At 42.5% G+C, this 19,669-nt stretch overlaps 1 protein-coding gene across 2 annotated transcripts in view; it reads right to left on the bottom strand.

Moving 5' to 3' along the window:
- Positions 1 to 602: 602 nt before the first annotated feature.
- Positions 603 to 19,669, bottom strand: part of LOC148508927 (NXPE family member 2-like) — a 144,978-nt gene continuing 125,911 nt past the window's right edge. For both annotated transcript variants that reach the window (XM_088443815.1, XM_088443816.1), the window contains 3 exons: positions 19,110 to 19,171; positions 3,970 to 4,188; positions 603 to 1,373 (listed from right to left, as the gene is read on the bottom strand). In XM_088443815.1, coding sequence (XP_088299941.1) covers positions 835 to 1,373; positions 3,970 to 4,188; positions 19,110 to 19,171 — 820 coding nt within the window. In that variant the 3' untranslated portion in view covers positions 603 to 834. The remainder of the gene's footprint in view (positions 1,374 to 3,969; positions 4,189 to 19,109; positions 19,172 to 19,669) is intronic.

Genomic DNA, 19,669 nt, shown 5'->3' with positions numbered 1-19,669 from the left:
AGGTTAAATGCATAGATTTTTACTGGTCTCTTGTAATGTGGTATAACTCTTTAATGTCTTTTACAGCAAAACATAAAAAAATCTGGTTACCCCCAGTTTACTTGCTGGCTTCAATCAGTAACAAAAATACAAGCGGACAATTGTTAGTAGACCATTGCAACCGCAGTATAAAAGTATTTTTTTTTAAATTGCATTTCTTTATAAGTTGTTTTAAGGTTTACAAACACAAGGGTTATGGGTTAGCTTTTGTTGGGGGACGTTAGGGTTAGGCAAACCCCCCCGGGAGGGTTAGGTTTTGGGGGGGAAGGTTAGGGATAGGCACCACCCCGGGAGTTTTAGGGTTAGGCACTCCTAAGGGAGGGTTAGGGGGGGCAGAGGGGAGGGTTAGGGTACTTACCAGCTGGCGTCGGTATCTCCTCCTGTCGGCCTTCTAAACAGCCGCCGGTATTTCATACCGATCCCAGGGAGATGTACTATGCTCTGAAAAGTGATAAATTAGAACGTGATAAACTACCAGCCACTCAGCACCTAACTGTCATCTTACAGGCTGTTTGAAAAATGACAGTTAGGAGCTGATTGTTTGGTAGTTCATCACTCTCCAATTTATCACTTTCCAGAGCTTAGTAGATGTGCCCTCTAGGTCTCTCCAAAAACCAGGTCATCAGGCAGTCATCTGACTGGTTTCTCCACCTCAGTCCGGGAAAAGCTAAGAGGCCTCATATTAGAATTTGCATTGTGGTCCAGTTGTAACAAGATACATAGCTGATTAACATTTCTATGAAAAAATTGCTCCAATTGTAAAAAGTTAATATAAAAATATTACTACAAGACAGATCAGTTACATATGTAGGTCATCAGCAAGCTTATCTCATTTCTTATATATGGTTCAGCAGGATGAATCTGATTTGTGTTCCATGCAGTGGTCATGTCCCAACCATTTACAAAACCAACATTGAGATCTTTGAAGACTATTTCCATGATGAGGTAGTGAACAGAGGCATGGAAATCACTCATTCCTTCATACTCGCTTGCCATGTCACTTGTGTTCTCAGTCTTAATGATAACCTTTGTTTCTGGGCTTCTGAGGAAAAGGCGCTCTATAGCACGACGAATATTGAGGAGTCTTCTGATGAAGTGATGTACAGGGAACAATCTAAAATGAACTCCAATGTTCAGAGCAATTACGGTGTATTGGTTACCTCCAATTAAGTCTATTTCACGTGGGATAGAACGTTCTTCTCTATGTGATATGAATCCCAAGTAAATAAATGGCCTCCCGTGTCTCTTCCAAAGAACATATATATTTCTTTCAACATCCACACCTATATGCTTTTGTGCCCATCCTCCTTCATAGACATTAAGAAGTCTCAGTGCTGAAAAAAATGTAAAATAGAAATGAATAATGTACAGTACTATAACAGATTAAGTTATTTCTGAAACCCTAACATTTATGAATTGCTACTATATTTAATGAAGGTTTCCCAATACTATACACCCTGTAGTGGACATGCCCTGTAGAATTCCAACAATATATGAAAAGGTTTGATTCTGTGTAGTTTGATAAAAGTTGAATTTCACCTAAACTTTCACAAACAGCACCATTGTTTATTTTTCCAACTTCCATAAGTATTTCACCAATGTCAAAACTTTTAAGGTCTGACATGACATAAACAGCCCCAGTGCTGCCAGTCACCGCACAACTGTATGCAGAATTTGAGACCCATCATCCTATACGTGTTTTTGTGATAATTATACTAAGTGTGTATAGTGAGTTGTGAGATGAACATTAGTGAACCCACTGAGTTTGTTACCATACTTACAGAATATCCTGCTGTGACCACATTTTAGAGGGGATTGGTATATCATGTAGAATTGAGAATGTCGACATGATGAACATGGTGACTTGACATACTGATTAAATGTCAACATGGTCAGAATGTCAACAGTGTGTTTGAGCAGTAAGTCTACCCTTAATACTAACCCTAACCCCTAAACCTAACCATAGCCCATAAAACCTAAGCATAACCCTAATGCTAATGTCCATATTTTCACAATGTCAATATTTCATGTCCATGTCAAGATTTTCCAAGTGTTGACACTAATGATGTCTACATTTTGTTAGCAGACGTTGGTATTTATTACCAGATTAAATCTTCTTTCATAAACAGTATTAGTCACATTTATTAAACTGTTATCCTGTCTGCCAATGCTGTGCCGCAATGTTTCATAAATGTGATATATTCTTTTAAACTGCCATATGTTTGTGCCGCTACTCTGTCACTTAGTTTGGCCAACCAGCTCACTTCAGCCTTTGACCAATATTGGTGAAAACAATATTGTGAGCTGTGAGGTGGTCTAACTTGACTGGAAATTAATATGAGGTTAATAATACTGTAAGAACAAAAACAGGCCAAAATTACATGATTGTAAATGTTTTTAGCAATTGGCAATACTCCGACCTCAGCTGCTTATTCTACCAGGACCTGCACACCGCGCCATCAGCCAGCAGCACCAGCTATGACACGCCAGGAACCAGATCTCTCCATATTGTAACTGGAGATATGTCAGGTCCCATCAGTAATACAATTCAAATGCAAACTTTTGAAGATGCACTTCTGCATTCTTAAAATAAAGGAATTAATTACCTATAGACCATTCTATCATCTTCTTGACATTTGTATGCTGCTATATTTACCAAAATATACACATCTATACAAAAACACACAAATTACTAGCAGTATCTATTCAAAGGGTTTTTTTTTGTCAATTGTGTTATATTCTTCTACGTACTGTAGTAGTAGCAGTAGTACTAAATTATCCAACATCTAGCTATATGGATTCATTAAGACCTTCAGGGCAAAGGGTTTCATTTTATGAATACTGTAGAATATGATTCCCTATTTCTGCCCATTACTGTTTATGATTGTATGCCACCAGACCTGACATCAGCTTCTTCTTTAATGGTCCGCTTTTTGTTTTAAGCGGGATGGTGCCTGCAGTTGCTGGGAGACCAAGACGCCGGACTGCTGCAGGTACTGCTGGGACTGCCAGATAACATGCAGTTTCCCAGTTGTCAGTTGCCTCCTCTTATCAGCACGTACTGCTCATGCCATATTTTCCTCCGGCTCTGCCTGTGGTCTCATGACCTATACCATCAAGGCTGCATCCCAGCCATCAAGGCTGCATTCATACCATCAAGGCTGCAGCTGGGACCTCAAGGCCACACCTCAGCTTTCAAAGCCATATCTTTTCTCACTAGGTTGAACCTAATCATCCAGCTAACATTTCAGCAACCTAAGCTCTGCAGAGACCATCATCCGAACCTGTGCCTGCCTGAATCCACCACCAGCAGCTTAATATCTAGTGATCACCAATATAGCTGTGTAAGCCTTTACTGTCCCGAGTTTAATACCAGGTGACATCTAAGTACCGGTGAGCATACTAGCTCTAAGGGAACAATGGGGGGCTGTTAATGGCCAGTGCAACTCTAGAGGTCTTACACGGTGACTAACTGGTGATCGTAACATTTCTAACTTTCACAGATGTAGTAATCATAAAAAGGATAGCTTGTTTGTCATGATACCATGCATGTAATGCACCACAGCTTTTTAATAAACACATTGCATTCTCTTAAGTGTGTTTCTCAAAGTATTAAGGGTTTGATGTATCAAACTGTGAAAAGAGTGGAGAAGTGGACCAGTGGAGAAGTTTTCCATAGCAACCAATCAGCTTCTACCAAATGTACTGGTCCACTTTTCCACTCTTTTCACAACTTGATACATCAACTCCTAAGTCTCAATTGTAATACTACCACATGTAATATTGCACTGGAAACGCCATAATAGACGAATAAAAATGGGAAGCCTGCCCACATGATGCATTAAAAAAAATAGGAAATAATCGTATCATTTGTTCTATACAGAGAAATTAAAATGCCTATTTATACTCAGATTGTTTTTCAATACTCACATTTTAGTTTGTTTTCAAAATAGGTCATCCACTGATGCATTGTTGAATCCCCAAACATGTAAAAGAACTTTCCTTTCATGCATGTGTTTAGTTCCTCCACACTTAAATATGTTTTCATGCTGCATAGTTTTGGGTACCAGATCTCCCTCATGACATATCCACTGGGATATTCTAACAGGTTTCCTGTTTTACATTGTTTTTTTGCCTCCGAACGTGAACCTTTATAAAAAGATGGGACATATTACTATATGTGCAGCATAAAGCAACATTTTGATTTAAAATCTAGTTATCCATAAGCTAAGGCAGCCTCAATGCTTATCATAGTAGTGGTAATTGATTGTTATAACAAGACAGATGTGTTAATTGATGTATTATGTAAAGAGACATAATCATCATTGTCTTCAGGTCCTTTAAACATTCTGCTCTATGGATGCAAGACAGCACCTGTCCTACTAAACATTGCCTCTGTATTAATCGACATTATCTACAAGAAATACTCTTGCTGTATATTGAACATCTTGGAAAGAAACCTGCCAGCTTTATTATCATCTGTTTAGTGCCGTCTGTCATTATCAATATTGTTATTTCTGTATCTGTGTTAATATTACATTCCTAGATTGCATTATACCCTGTGCCAGTGCCAGATAAAACCCTGTGGACGCCCCTAGGAGGTCGAAATCTCGGGGCCCCCCTCACAAATTATCTCCTAAAAGTTTTTAATTTTACCAACCAACAATTTTAATGAACCGCACGTACTGTAGGTTGCACCAAATTTTTTTTACAAACTGACAGCTGACATAATATGAGCTTGTTAGAGAAAAACTGTAGTGTGAATCTGATGTCTATGGTTTATGTACTTTAAGTTGTTAATGTGTACATTACATTAATACAGTATTTTATCCTTTCTTTAATGTAAAGTTTTTGTTTGGAAACAATTTAGGAAAGCTTTTGATCCATTGTTAGGGGGTCTCTAAAAGCCACGGGGCCCATAGGCCTACTCTGCCTATTTGGTAACTCAGCACTGCCTGTTGCATAGCATTGCCTATCTGTATTGTTACTGTTATTGTGTTTATCCTACAGAACCTGACTCCAGTTATACTTGTACCTGTGAAAAGCTAGATTTACTTCCTCATGCTAATACTAATTATCTGTTCAACTAATGTTGGTGCGTGTGCAAGTGCAAAGCAGTACCGCCCATTGGGTTTACACTGGTGGCCGCAACCGTCAACTTTAGCATCTGCACTTGCACAAGCCCCATACTGAGTGCAAGGATAAATCAGAAACAGGTTTCCATTACCTGTATGCATTACTCAGAACTGCATAAAACGTTTCATACATGCCCATGACACGCCCACAAGTCAGGGTGATTACGTGTGATCACATTGTCACTGACCAATTCCTAACCCAAACTGTCCTATTTCACAGAAAAACAGGTACGGCCAGGTTACATCAGACTCAGAATAGTACTGACATATGTAAAATGCGTAAATTTACTTCTGTACATCAGCTGTATGCAATAAACTTGCCTACCCTCCAACATGACCCCTTCCATCCGGTACAAAATGCTCTGCTCCTGGACTTCCTTCTTAATTAATGATTGCAGACACCTGTGTTGAACTAGTTAATAGATGAGATGGGTGTTTCACCACAGGTGTCTGCAATCAGCAATTAAGAAGGAAGTCCAGGAGCAGAGCATTTTGTACCAGATGGAATATGGTCATGTTGGAGTGTCTGAACTTGCCATTTGTGCCCCTGCACAGAAGATCTGTCCAACTCAGAATAAGGCCCTAGTGTGTCCACTTAATAAAATTGACATTGCTTTCACCTCACTGCAATTGGTAGCCAACATAATTTAACCTGGACACAAAGGGGGTGATTCAGCAGTGGACGGAATTGAAAAGCTGCATACAGGCTTGCAAATATGCAAATGCAGCAGGAGGTGTATAACACCCAATGCTGCATATGCGATCTCAGCACTGCGACTGAGGTCACAGGCTGGGATCACCATCGTTCGTGATGGTGGATGGCGCTGGGCTGCCAGCCAGCTGGATAAGCCTCAGTTAATTCAGGCTTGCCGGCTTGCAAGGCCAGGAAACTTTGTCCGTCTATGCAGTCCCTGGCCTTGCCACTCCCGGAAAACAGAGTGGACAAGCCCCCATTTCCAGGAATGCTGGCCACCCTTGCATGCCCCTTAAATGCGTGCAATGCTGAATCAGCCCCACAGTACTGTAACTCTCTTAGAAAACAGGATATCCAGTTTTTGAAAAGAGAGTCATTTGTATCACTCTGCCTCTATCAGCCCTCGCTGTGCACATGTGAGACCTAGGGGTAAATTTACTAAGATTCGATTTGGTCCCGATTTGTCCTGTTGTTCAACTCGGATAGGATCGATCAGAAAAGGACGTTTTTTCACTTAAAAAAATTGTGAATTTACCAAGCTCCCGGTTTTGACAGGATTGTTTTGATTGATTGTGTATCCTCTCCGTTTTGAAGTCCTGATTTAACCGTCTGAATTTCTCTCCCAAACAAGCAGGCTGCACATGTCAGTGAAATATGTGCAGACTGTTTTTTTATTTGAAGGGTTATTTTTATTAGAAAAATTTATGTGAGGACCCCCCAAAAGGCTAATCAGCCCCGGACTTGCCAGCCAGTCCTGGTTCTTTGAATTATGGGCACTAAAATGAGTAGGGTTTCACCTTAATTTAAGAACCAGCACCTGGCTGCAGGGCAAGTCCTGGTTTAAATTATAGGGAGAAATAAATTGGGTAGGGGCCCCCCTATAATTAAAACCAGCACCGGACCCTTTCTAGCGGGGGGCTGATGCCACAGCCAGGGGAGCCCTTTCACCGGGACCCCAGCCGCAACATCAGTCCTGACCGCTAGCCAATGGTGGGAACCACAGAATAAACTTTAGTAACCCTGCGGCTCTCCATTGACTTCATTGGAAAACTTCAATGGAGGAGCCGTTCGTTGGCTGAGAGAGGCTGGGGCTGACCACTCTCAGCCAATGTACACTCACATACGGCTCTACAAAGGCAAAACCCACATCTGAGCATTTCATTCGGAAGATAACAACCATCCTGGTTGTTATCAGTTGCGTGGATCAGGATTTTAATTTTTTTGTTTTAAGAAGACGTTGGATGCCTACTTTGGACAAGGGGACCACTCCTGTTAATGTAGGTAAGTATGTGTGTGTGTATGTATGTAATAAAACTGTACTTTCACTGTGTGTGTGTTTTGGGATTTTGTAGACATTTCTTTACAGATGAACTACAGGTACCAGTGGCCCCTTAATTCCCCGCATGCTGGTACTTGTGGTTCTCCAAGTACCAGCATGCAGAGGAGGCTTGCATGGACTTACAATTCGACTGTAAAGACAATGTTGATACTTCTATTTTTTAACACAACACCTACACTATCAACCCACCACCCAGGGGTGGCGAGGATAGCACTTTATATGGGGGGTCCCCAACTCCCCAGGGATCCCTGGCCCGGGGCTGACTAGCAGTCAGGACTGATGCTGCTGCTGGGGGCCACGGTGAAAGGGCTTCCCTGGCTGTGGCATCAGCCCCCTGCTAGAAAGGGTCCAGTGCTGGTTCTGGGAATTACAGGGGGACCCTACGCATTTTTTCCTCTGTAATTTCAGAACCAGGACTGATTCCCTGAGCTGGTTGTACTAAGGAATCACATATACAAGGAAGAAAAGTAAGTAGCTTTAATGGGTGCATTGGGACCCACATTGGTAATTTAAAATGTAATATTTTTAATAGATATGCATTAAAATCTCACTATATTAAATTTGCTAAGATGGTGAATAAAATATGCAAAACAAAACCGTTGTCAATTTGTCATTGTTTCAATATGATTAGTGTTTAGTAGCACAGTGGTTCATTACTTATTATAGTTTATTCTGTTATTTATGTTGCAAATAATTATTTCTTAAGGTTAAATGCCTTCATCAGCTCCTACAAGGAAGTAGCAAATTGTATCAAACAATGCAGTGACTAACATTGTGTATAGTCAGTTTTCCAAACTGATACAATGTCTTCTCTTCCTATACTTAGATGCCTTATCCTTATGTATTGCCATGCAATTATTATAGTGAATATTTGGTAGCTATGCAGTATACACAAATATATGTTGTAGTTCTGAGTCTCTTAGCTGTAAGGTTAAATCCCACACAGCAGGTATATGTTAGTATATAATTGGTCAACACACCTAGTATTAATGGGTCTCCACTACATATAATATAGTAGTTTCTCAAGGCATCACCTGTCATGTTATTTCCTTTCCTGAAATCCCCTTCCCTAAGTTCTGATTGGTTGTCAGCAAAAAAATAGATGGCTGGTGCAGGATTGGTGCTCTATTTGTAACTACTGGTTGTACTAAGGGCTCGCAAGCGCCTCGATGTTTGTGACCTGCGCATGCTGTCGATGGTGAGTGACAGCTCGCCCCATTTTGTAGGTGGGTAGGGGGGGTGGTTGGCAAAACACAGGCGTTCCCTTAGGATGTCAGTAGTGGACTTCCTGCTCTATTACAGCAGGAAGTCCACTCAGCCTACCACAGGGTCTTGTTGCAAAGGCCGATGGTCGCGATTATTGCAACGTGCTCCTTGCTGGGCTCCCACAGCTTTGCTAGCAGCAGGAGAAAAAAAAAATGCCCACATTACCTGCAAGCGGCCGGCCCTTACGAGCTGGTCTGGATCAAGCCCTAAGTACAGTGGAACCCTAAGCATTTTTTTCCCTGTACTTAGACAACCAGGACTGGCTATGAAAAGTCCAGGGCTGGTTCGGTTTTAGGGGGGGACCTCACGTCAATTTTTTCTTTAAAATGAACCCTTACAACACACTAGCCATTCATAAACATACACAAATCACAGTGATTTGTGTATATTGAAATGCAACTCGCAGCTCTGGAGGTGGTGCATTAAAAACTTGTACTGAGTGCCCGATTTGAGTGTAAAACAGCCAAATTGAGCAAAACAAATAATGGTAAATTCCCGATTTAGGCATAAATGAGTGAAAAGTACTTCCGAATAGAGCTGATGGTGATATAAATTCCATTGCAAAAAAAAGGTCAAATTAGCGGCATTAAACCACCCGATTTCAACCCCAAAACTACCACAAATCAGCCGAGTTTAATGTTAGTACATTTCAGAATTGCAAAAAAGTTATATTTTCACCTGAGAGTGCAAATCAGGTCCAACACGAATCTTAGTAAATTAACCCCCTACTGTAACACTGCTATGAAGAACCCGCAGTGTGAACTTTTGCTGCTGCTACTTAGATTTGGCTCTATAACAGCAAATAAGACACTTCATTTGTGTGGCACCTTTAAAATTATAAATGAATAGGTCCCATAGTAAGAATCTACTTGTTAGTTTTCCATAAAATCCACTGAAGATAAATGAAACCTTTACACTCAGATAAAAAAATCTGTGGGTTTCCCAGTGATTATCAGGATATAGGAAGGCAGCTCACCAGGGGTTTCCCCAATTCTCCTTTAAGGCGAATGCCTCAAAAAAATTTTATAGAAAAAAGTGTGGTCAGCACCTTTTCTAACCCAGAATAGTATTCAACTCAGTTTTTAAAATTTTATGATAAACAAATGTTATTGCAGGAATACAATAAGTATGAGATATGATAGATATAAAACACAATCCAATACACCGTATGTCAGTTTTACATAAGCTAAACTAGATCAAGAATCTTCACAAACATGTGTGAAATATAGCAGTCATTTGTATATACAATACCCGATGAATGTAATAATACCCAATGGATGTAATGCATAGCATAAGTAGGTCTGCTGGTGACTGTCATAGTGAATACCCTCTTCTGAAGGTCAGAACTTCCATGGCAGGATATCCAGGATGCTCTGTTTGAGTGATGATACCCTAGATCCAAAATGCTGAGATATGAAAAAGTCCTGGAGTGACTGAGGGCGAGTGCCGGCAGTGTGATGTGCCGCTCAAATGTCAAGGGTAAATGCTTGGTAGTCTGGTCCTCAGAAAATGGTGTAGCAGCAAATGAGGCTATAAATTCACCCCCACACTTACTTCTGTGGAACACTGACTGCTAGTGGAACAGATATTGGTGCCGGCTGTTACAAGCTTCGCTCACAGCAATACAAATGGCTAAAGATCCAGTCCCCAGAATGGATAGTGTTGGATGAAGTTGCATCTTGTCCCCACACTTACCGTATATACTCGAGTATAAGTCGACCCGAATATAAGCCGAGGTACCTAATTTTACCCAAAAAAACTGGGAAAATGTATTCACTCGAGTATAATCCTAGGGTGGGAAATGCAGCAGCTGGTAGTGCCCCCAGTAGTAATCCCCCCTGGTAGTGCCCCCAGAAGTAATTCCCCCTGGTAGTGCCCCCAGTAGTAATCCCCCCTGGTAGTGCCCCCAGAAGAAATTCCCCCTGGTAGTGCCCCCAGTAGTAATCCCCCCCTGGTAGTGCCCCCAGAAGTAATCCCTCCCTGGTAGTGCCCCCACAAGTAATCCTCCCTGGTAGTGCCCCCACAAGTAATCCCCCTCTGGTAGTGCCCCCAGAAGTAATCCCCCCTGGTAGTGCCCCCAGTAGTCCTAATAAAAATAAAAAAAACCCACTTACCTGAAACCCCGCTCCTGGTCCGCCGCTGCTATCAGCTCCTCCGGCCGCTTTGCATTATGGGAGAGATGTCGTCATGACATCTCTCCCATTACCCACTGCGGGAGCCGTAAGATGGCTCCCACAGTGGGAGCAGCAGCAGCCGATGAGAGTCTGAAAGACTCTCATTGGCTGCTGATTACAACAAACACACAGCTCCCGGCTCCGGCGGCTGTGTGTTTGGTAGTGTGTAGTGCTGACCGAACTCCGTCCGGTCAGCGCTACACACGCGGTGCAGCTGTGTCACAGAGACACAGTCTGCACCGCGGCCCACATGGTACGCTACTCAGCTGTGTACAATGCGGGCATGACTCGAGTATAAGCCGAGGGGGTGCTTTTTCAGACCAAAAAATGTGCTGAAAAACTCGGCTTATTCTCAAGTATATATGGTACTTCTGCAGAGCACCAATTAGCGGTATAACTGAGCTGATGGTCGGGCAGCAGTCCAGCGAATAAAAGCACTGCACTCTCAGCAGTTGTAAAATTGGTCTGAAGGGAAATACCTGCATAATGTCATAAATGTAAATTGTCAGACATTTCCTGTGGTAAGCCATGGAGCAGCAACAATCAAACAGATGGCGGCCGGTCCTGTAGTTAGTTGCTGTGCAGCTGGTACACACAGTGTACCAATTTACAGACCTGCCAAAGTCAGCAGCCAAATGTCTAAAAATGTAGAACAGACACACACAGCCCTTAATGCATTTCTCTCTCCATAAAGACATTAACAATAATCAATTAGTGATCGCCTTCGTGTAGGTAGAGAACCCATTCTCACGCAGTAATTAGCTGACAGGTGATTGCATCTTTAGCTCCTGGGATACTTAAGCTGGCCATACACCAGACCAACTTTCCTCCAACTATCCAACTACTTGGTTGATTAGAATGAAAATCTGGTAATGTATGGGAGCAAATGACAATCAGCAATTCACCCTATTATATTTGGCCCCGGGTATCTATCCTGGCTTGGAAGGAATATGTAATCCATACCCATATACATATCTATTATTTGAAGACATAGATATTATGACCTTCCAGTAAACTGGGATTACAGCGTTCGCTGCATTCATAAAATGTTTGAGCAGGGATTTCTTATATCTCAAAATGGGATGGTCTGTAAGGTTAGGCAGTCAGGAGCCAGGGTCAGATGGTGTACCCACCGCAACTGCAACCTTAGTGATCTGAATAAATGTAATCCAGAACTCATGAATGTTAAGGTAATCCGAGACCCTGGTATACTGGCGCAACACCAACATTAATTGAGGAGACCTTGGAACATTTTACAAAGAACATTTGGGCACCTATACCATCTTGTAAGAAATTTAAATTTAAATGTGTTTCGACTTCTGAAATGCTGTGTGAGGTGACTTGGGTATATAAAAAGATTTTTCAGAGATGGTGAGTCCCAATTCCCTCTGTCAGACTGTGGTAAAAGTGGGGAGAGAGCAAAATCATACTTCAGCCAGCAATTTATAAATATCAGAAAGCATGTGTCGAGGCAATACAGGATCAGAGCATAGAGATTCACAGGGGGTGAGGGCTCTGGAGAGTGAAGATGTTTCTATATGAAATGTTTCATTTGTAAGTAGTGCCAAAGCTCTCCATTCTCCAGGTTTCACCTCACCTGAAGAGTGAGGAATGAAGACAATGCATCATTTTCTACCAGCTGACCAAGACAAAGTGGGCTTGATGTGCGCCAATGTGGGAATGAGTGAGGGTGGAGGCCAAGTGAAAAGTCAACGTTGTAAAAGAGGGAATTTATTGATGAAGGCAAAGACAATATAATTTCCAACATGATAGCATGGGGGAGATTGTCAGGTGGATGAGGGGTGATAAAGTGGCCACCCAAGGAGCTACTTTGATAAGAATAGGTAAAAAACTGTTTACAATAGTGACCCATTGGGGGAGATTCAATTCAGCGCAATGTGAATAGTGCTGGGATTGACTGCGCTGTTAAGTCCGAATAGGGGATTTCTGCTCGCACCCTCCTGAGTCGGAGAATTCCGGTTAACGTGACTTAATACCCAGCTCAACGTACAGCAACCGGCATCACCCGACTACATGCACGGCGCGATGGGGACAATCTAATAGCTCCGTAAACTCCTTCCCAGTGCTCTTCACATTGCGCTGAATTGAATCACCCCCATTGTGTGAAGTCTGTACCTTCCATGCATTCAACTATATGGCTACGAAGGACCAAGTGGTGCTAGTGAAATAAGTCAGGGAGCTGAAGACTATCTTGGTGTTTATACCAGTCGAGGGTACAGTGTTTAAATCTCCATCTTTTGTTACCCCACACAAAATAATGAACAAACTTGTTGAGATCTTTAAAAAAAAGAGGGAGGAATATCTGGGAGTGTGCCCAGAGTCTATAGTGTATGCACAGGTCACTGGGAAAATGGCCGCAGCAGCCATTTTGGACACCACGGTCGTTTTACAGTGCCGGACCCCGCGCCGACGTGGGACTCCAGAGAGGTAAGTAATATTATGGGTGCAGGGTGTGCGGTGCGGGGCCCCCCTGGACCCAGGGGCCTGTGTTCCCCGCACACCCTGCACCCATTATAGATACGCCCCTGGGTGCATACAAATCCCTATAAGTATATATTTGTGTCACTTACAGCCACTAAAAATCTTCAAAATATGCCTCTAAACACCCACCTGCAATCTTAAAAACATATATTCCATTCATACAACAGCCCCATATACCTATCCCACATCAATTAACCCATTTTCCTGCACTTCACACTTTCACCCCAAAAAATGACATAATTATTGGCCAAATTAAGGTAATTAAAATATTATTTTTGCCTAATTAGTCATTAAGGAGGGTGTCCCTGTGGTTCTGAACTGACAAATTTACCTTAAAACCTGAATCTTCTCCAACTTTTCACCTGGTCAGGAAGTGGTGAAAACTAATTTGCTAAAAAAATTCTATGGAGAATTTGCACCCGTGAATTCTGCAGCTAATGGGATTGCACAATAAGTATTTAGTCACGTGATAAGCCAACAAATTTAAAAATACTTACAGTAAATACTAGAGATGAGCGGGTCGGGTTCTCAGAGAACCGGACCCAACCGAACATTGCAAATCCGAGTCGGATCCAAGTCCGGTTAAAGTTTTCACTCCTAACTCGGATCCGAAATCTGTGCATAAATTAGACATTGCGATCTCCTGTGTAGAATGAGAGCTCTCTGCGTATCAGGAGAGCTGCTGTGTTTGCGGCTGGTCAGACATGCCACATATGTATCATGGCTGCCCAATGTACGTCGATGTTACCGATTGTTACACTGTTGTACATTATCAGACAGATATGAGAAGGCAGCTGTGGGTGTCCCTATGCCTGGCCATGCTTTGGAAGGCATGTGCATGTTTTAGCAACTGCGATCCGTGAGAGTATGCAGTTGCTTTTGCAATAGCTTACATCTCCAATCAGGCCCATAGTATAAAACATTACAGAACCTGCTCATGATAGTTTACAATCTACAGACAGACTGGGGTGACACAGAGGGGAGTGCCTTCGTTTCTTTTAAGGTTAGAAAGAGTCTGCTTTTGGAGATATTTTGAAACAGGGCTTCAATGTGTGGTTTGAAAGAGAGGATGGAGTCAAAGATAAATCCAAGACAATAAGCTTGTAGGGCAGAAATGATGGTGAAGCCATCGATGGAGGGTGGTGAGGGGAACTGGGAGGGTGGGAAGATGAATAACTCAGTCTTTTGCTGGGTACACACTGCAGAGATATACAGCAGGTAAAATAAATATTGAACACATCAACATTTATCTCCATAAATATATTTGTAATGGGGCTATTGTAATGACATTTTCACCAAATATCAGCAACAACCCATGCAATCCACACATGCAAAGAAATCAAACCATAGATGTCCATCAATTAAGTTATGTGCAATAATGTGAAATGACACAGGGAAAAAGTATTGAACACATGAAGAAAGGGAGGTGCAAAAAGGCATGGCAAGCCAAGACACCAGCTGAAATCTATCAGTAATTAGAAAGCAATCCTGCCCCTTGTCAGTGCAAATTACTATAAGATGGTTCAGTCCCAACTGATGGCCTATAAAAAGGTGTCTCATTACTAAGGTGTCACACAAGAAACATCTCATGATGGGTAAAAGAAAAGAGCTCTCTCAAGACCTTTGCAACCTTATTGTTGCAAAACATACTGATGGCATTGGTTACAGAAGGATTTCTAAACTTCTGAATGTTCCAGTGAGCACTGTAGGAACTGGAAAGAACATAATTTCACCATAAACCGGCCACGTCCAGGCGCTCCTCGCAAGATTTCGAACAGAGAAGTGAAAAGAATTATCCGAGCAGTTGTCCAAGAGCCAAAGACCACTTGTGGAGAGCTTTAGAAAGACCTGGAATTAGCAGGTACAATTGTTTAAAAGAAAACAATAAGTAATGCACTCAACCACCATGGCTTGTGTGCAAGCTCACCACGCAAGACTCCATTGCTGAAGAAAATGCATGTTGAAGCTCGTTTAAAGTTTGCTGCACAACATTTGGACAAGCCTGTGAAATACTGGGAGAATATTTAATTTAATTAAAAATGTAATTCTTTGGATGCCATTATACACACCATGTTTGGAGGAGAAATGGCACTGCACATCACCCCAAAAACACCATACCAACAGTGAAGTTTGGAGGTGGGAACATCAAGGTGTAGGGCTGTTTTTCAGCATACAGTACTGACATACTTCATATAATTGAAGGAAGGATGAATGTAAATATAGACATTCTTGATAAAAATCTGCTGCTATCTACCAGGATGCTGAAGATGAAACGGAGGTGGACATTTCAGCAAGACTATGATCTCAAACACATAGCCAAGGAACTTCTCAATTGTTTTCAGAGAAAGAAAATAAAGCTGCTAGAATGGTCCAGGCAATCACCTGACTTGAAAACAATTGAAAATCTAGAGAATAGAGGGCCTGATTCAGACCCGCTCGCTCCGGGTCTTGCACCAAAGGGGGCTGCTGTCGATGGTGAGTGACTGCACGCCCCCTTTGACATCTTGAAGCTGTCAATACAAACAAAGGCTTTTGTACGAAGTATTAAATAAATTTTCAGTAAGCGTGTTTTTCCATGTGTCATTTCACGCTATTACACATAACTTAATTTATGGACGTCTATGATTTGATTTCTTTGCATGTGTGGATTGCATGGGTTGTTGCTAACATTTGGTGAAAATGTCATTACAATAGCCCCATTACAAATATATTTACTGAGATAAATGTTGATGTGTTCAGTACTTATTTTACCCGCTGCATCTGCAAATCGAGTTATCTGCAGATATATCTGTAGATGGTCATTCATACAAACAGAACGGCCATCATCTTCCAGGTAGCCGCAGGTCCCCTTGGCTGGGGGTGTGGGGTGGGGGCGTGTCGGCCCCATCCCCTTGGCTGCCACCTCTGGATCGCCTGATCGACCATACACACTTGCCGATGGACAGCTATATCTGTCCGTCGGCTGTGCGATATGTCTGTGAATGACGTCGTTCACAGACATATCGCTGGTACACACTGGCTGACGGGCACCAGATATATTGGTCGATCAATTGATCATCTAAAATATATCAGCCAGTGTGTACCCAGCTTTAGACATGTTAGACAAGGATATAGAGTAGAATCAGTTACAGTAGATACATGAGTGAGGAGAGAGGAAGAGAGTTTAGGGGAGGTGAGTTAGATCTGAGTATCACTAGGCAGGCCCGGCGACAGGGGGGGACTAGGGGCACAGCCTTACTGGGCCCTGAGGTTCTAGGGCCCCTTGAGGGGCCCACAGACAGTCCGAATTGTATTGAGCCAAACTGACTCATACAGTACGTGGCGCAGTGCAGGGGGCCATAGCAATGAAGGAGGAGGTGATACAACCCTCCTCCTCCCCTCTCGTCTCCTCCCGTTTTCCCCTCCCCTTACCTTTTTCTCCTAGACTGCAGATGCCGGGGGCCTGACGTCACACTGTAGTGTCCGGCCCCGGCACAGACAACCTGACATAGACAGCGTCTCCCGGCACAGGAAAGAGATAGATCCCCTTCCATACAGGCACAAGAACTGGGTGAAAGGTGAGTGCGCTCTCTCTCTCTCTCTCTCTCCTCCCCTCGTTCCTTATCTCTCTCTCCCTCCTCCCCCCTCCATTTTTCTCTCTCTCTCCTCCCCCCTTCCTTTCTCTCTCCCCCTCTCTCTCTCAAGCTCACCTAAAGAGGAAGTATAATGGGAGAATAAAATAGAATATGTCCAAGAACCAGAGCATTGGTGGACACCGACTAGTGGAAAAAGGGGAGAAGTGGATTGAGATAGAGAAAGAGTTGTCAGAGAGGTAGGATGACAGTCAGGAGAGGGAAATGTCACACAGACCAAGGGAGAGAAGGATTTGCAGGAGGAGAGGATTGTTTATGGTGCCAAAAGCATTGGAGAGTTCAAGCAAAGAGTTCAGTAAAAAGTGTCCAGGTTGTGCATAAAGCAGGTTATTGAAATTAAGAGAAACTGAACTCATTGAAGTGAGTTAAATGTACACTGAGTGCCAAAAGCCATGATATAGCAGAATGTTAAGGTAATGGTATGTGGCATTACCATACTGTGAAGTCTCTGAAATGCCCAGACCTGCATCAGTTGTAATATGACATATCGTGAGACAGTTTAAACACCGGCTAGGCTGCTCATGGCAAGGTCATGTGAATTATCGGAGTTTGGATGGAGCATGATATCAGACTCAGCTCCTCACCTGGGCTTGTGACATTGCTAATTGGACTCTGGAGGACTGGCAATGTGGCATGATCCAATGCATTACGGTTTCAGTTGTTAGGGTTCAGGTGTAGCGCAGACCCTATGAGGCCATGGACCCCAGTTGTCAACATGGCACCGTGCAGGCTGGTGGTAGTTCCATAATGGTGTGGCATGGGTTGGATCTGCTTGTTTCATTGCGTATCTGTTTTTATAACCTGCACTTTATCTTAGCTTGATTTCTCAATATAACATTTATCTCAAATCTTACCAATTTTACAAAACAAAGAACGTTTTTTTATATAAAACAAACACATCCCCAGGTATACTATCATGCACCTGCAACAAATCTTCATTTTACTTTGGGTCCGCTGGTCCACCTGAACACGTCATTGACCGATAACAGCTATGTTGCATTGTTTAATGACTAATTGCAGCCCTTCATGGACTTCATACCCCACACAACGATGGAACATACCAGCAGGATAATGCACTGTGTCATCACACCCAAGTTGTTCAGAACTGGTTTGAAGAGCATTCTGGAGAAATCCAATGAATAGTGTGGGCACCACATTCTCCTGACATGAACCCAGTCAAGCATTTAAGGGACTTGGTGGAGAGGTCCAGTCACACACCAAGATCCTGCAGCTACAAATATTAGGGAGAATGTGGGAAGCTATACAGATGGCATGGGTCAACATCTCCCCAGAGGTTTTCTGTCCACTTGTGGAATCAATGCCACATCGTGTTGCTGCACTTCATTGGGCTAGATGGGGTCCTACGCTATACTAGGCATTTGTAACATGACTTTTGGCACACAGTGTAGTTCTTCAGTATTAGTGCATTCTTGTAGAATGTCATCCTTCTGTTTTACTTTTATTTAACTCCAGCATAACTCTGAATTATGAATTATTTGTTGAGACAAACCCTTTAATAGTCTAATCAGTTTATAATATACAATTTATTCAGTAAAGATTTGCTGCCACCTAGTGACTAAGGGGTCTATTTACTAAGCAGTGTTAGGAGACAGAGTGAAAAGTGATGTCTGTGATAAGGTGCCAGCCAATCAGCTCCCAACTACCATCTCACAGGCTGTGTTTGAAAAATGACAGTTGGGAGATGATTGGCTGGCACCTTATCACAGACTTATCACTTTTCACTCTGTCTCCTAACACTACTTAGTAAATAGACCCCTGAGACATTTCCGATTGATTTACAGGTATAAGAATCTCAATCTTTCAAACTTATAACAGGACTACATATTTGCATACTCTCCCGGAATGGCCGGGAGGCTTCAGAACCTTGGGTGATGTTCCCTGGCCACCTGGAAGAGCAGTCAAGTCTCCTGGAGGCTGCAGTTTCCTCCCGTCAAGTAAGGTGGGTGGTCGGGAAGCCAATGACACAATTCCCACTGAATTACATCATAGTAGACCCGCCACCCGCTTTACAATGCTGGTAATCTCTGCATTGTAAAGCATGGGACGGGGCCACAATGATGCAATCATGTCACCATGAGCCACACACTGCCCCCTTTGCTGAACCACACACCCCGCACACTCCCTGCTGTGTCGACCTGGTCGCCAAACACAATGATCTCATATCAGCCCATGAATCATTCCAAAGCAAAGTGATGATGCTAAGCCATAAAATCTTGGATCTTGATGATGTCATAATATCAAGAAATTAAGCACTCCTTAAAATGTGCTTAAGCTAATTATCTCAGGGTTATCAAATTTTATACTTACTGTTACAGAGAGATACATTGAGCTCCTGAAAGTCATTTGGAATCGCCAGCCTGACATTTGACCTTGAAGTTAAAAGAAAGTAGCATCATTTTAATTTAGCAATAGATTTACACAATCAGTAATTTGCACACAAATATTAAAATATAAATGTAACCTAATATGCAATTAAAGAAAAACCCTCAACCACTCATGCCCAGTTGACCTAGATCCAGGGCATATACAGTAAATGAAATGCTCCACAGCCAAATGTATTAATTATCTGATAAATGTTATGAGTTTTGTTAGTTATGTAGGAGGAAAACAAGAAACAAGTCCATCTCTACATGTGCCTTCAAATACAGTAGTCTTAGATGTGTTAGAAACACAAACAGCATTACTAAAAAGCAAACATATTACACTCTCCCTCTATTCCCTCCCCCCATACTCACTCACTCACTCACTCACTCACACTCCCTCCCTCCCTCCCTCCCTCCCTCCCTCCCTCCCTCACCAGTTTAACCACTCTTTCTTCCTCTTCAAAACAACACAAAACAAATGACTGGGGGCAATGCAGTGTGAGC

This window comes from Taudactylus pleione, unplaced genomic scaffold (assembly GCF_031769625.1).
Source record: "Taudactylus pleione unplaced genomic scaffold, aTauple2 ptg000334l, whole genome shotgun sequence".
Lineage (NCBI taxonomy): Eukaryota > Metazoa > Chordata > Amphibia > Anura > Myobatrachidae > Taudactylus > Taudactylus pleione.
Note: the sequence above shows the minus strand (reverse complement) of the source record. Positions and strands in the feature narration are given on the sequence as shown.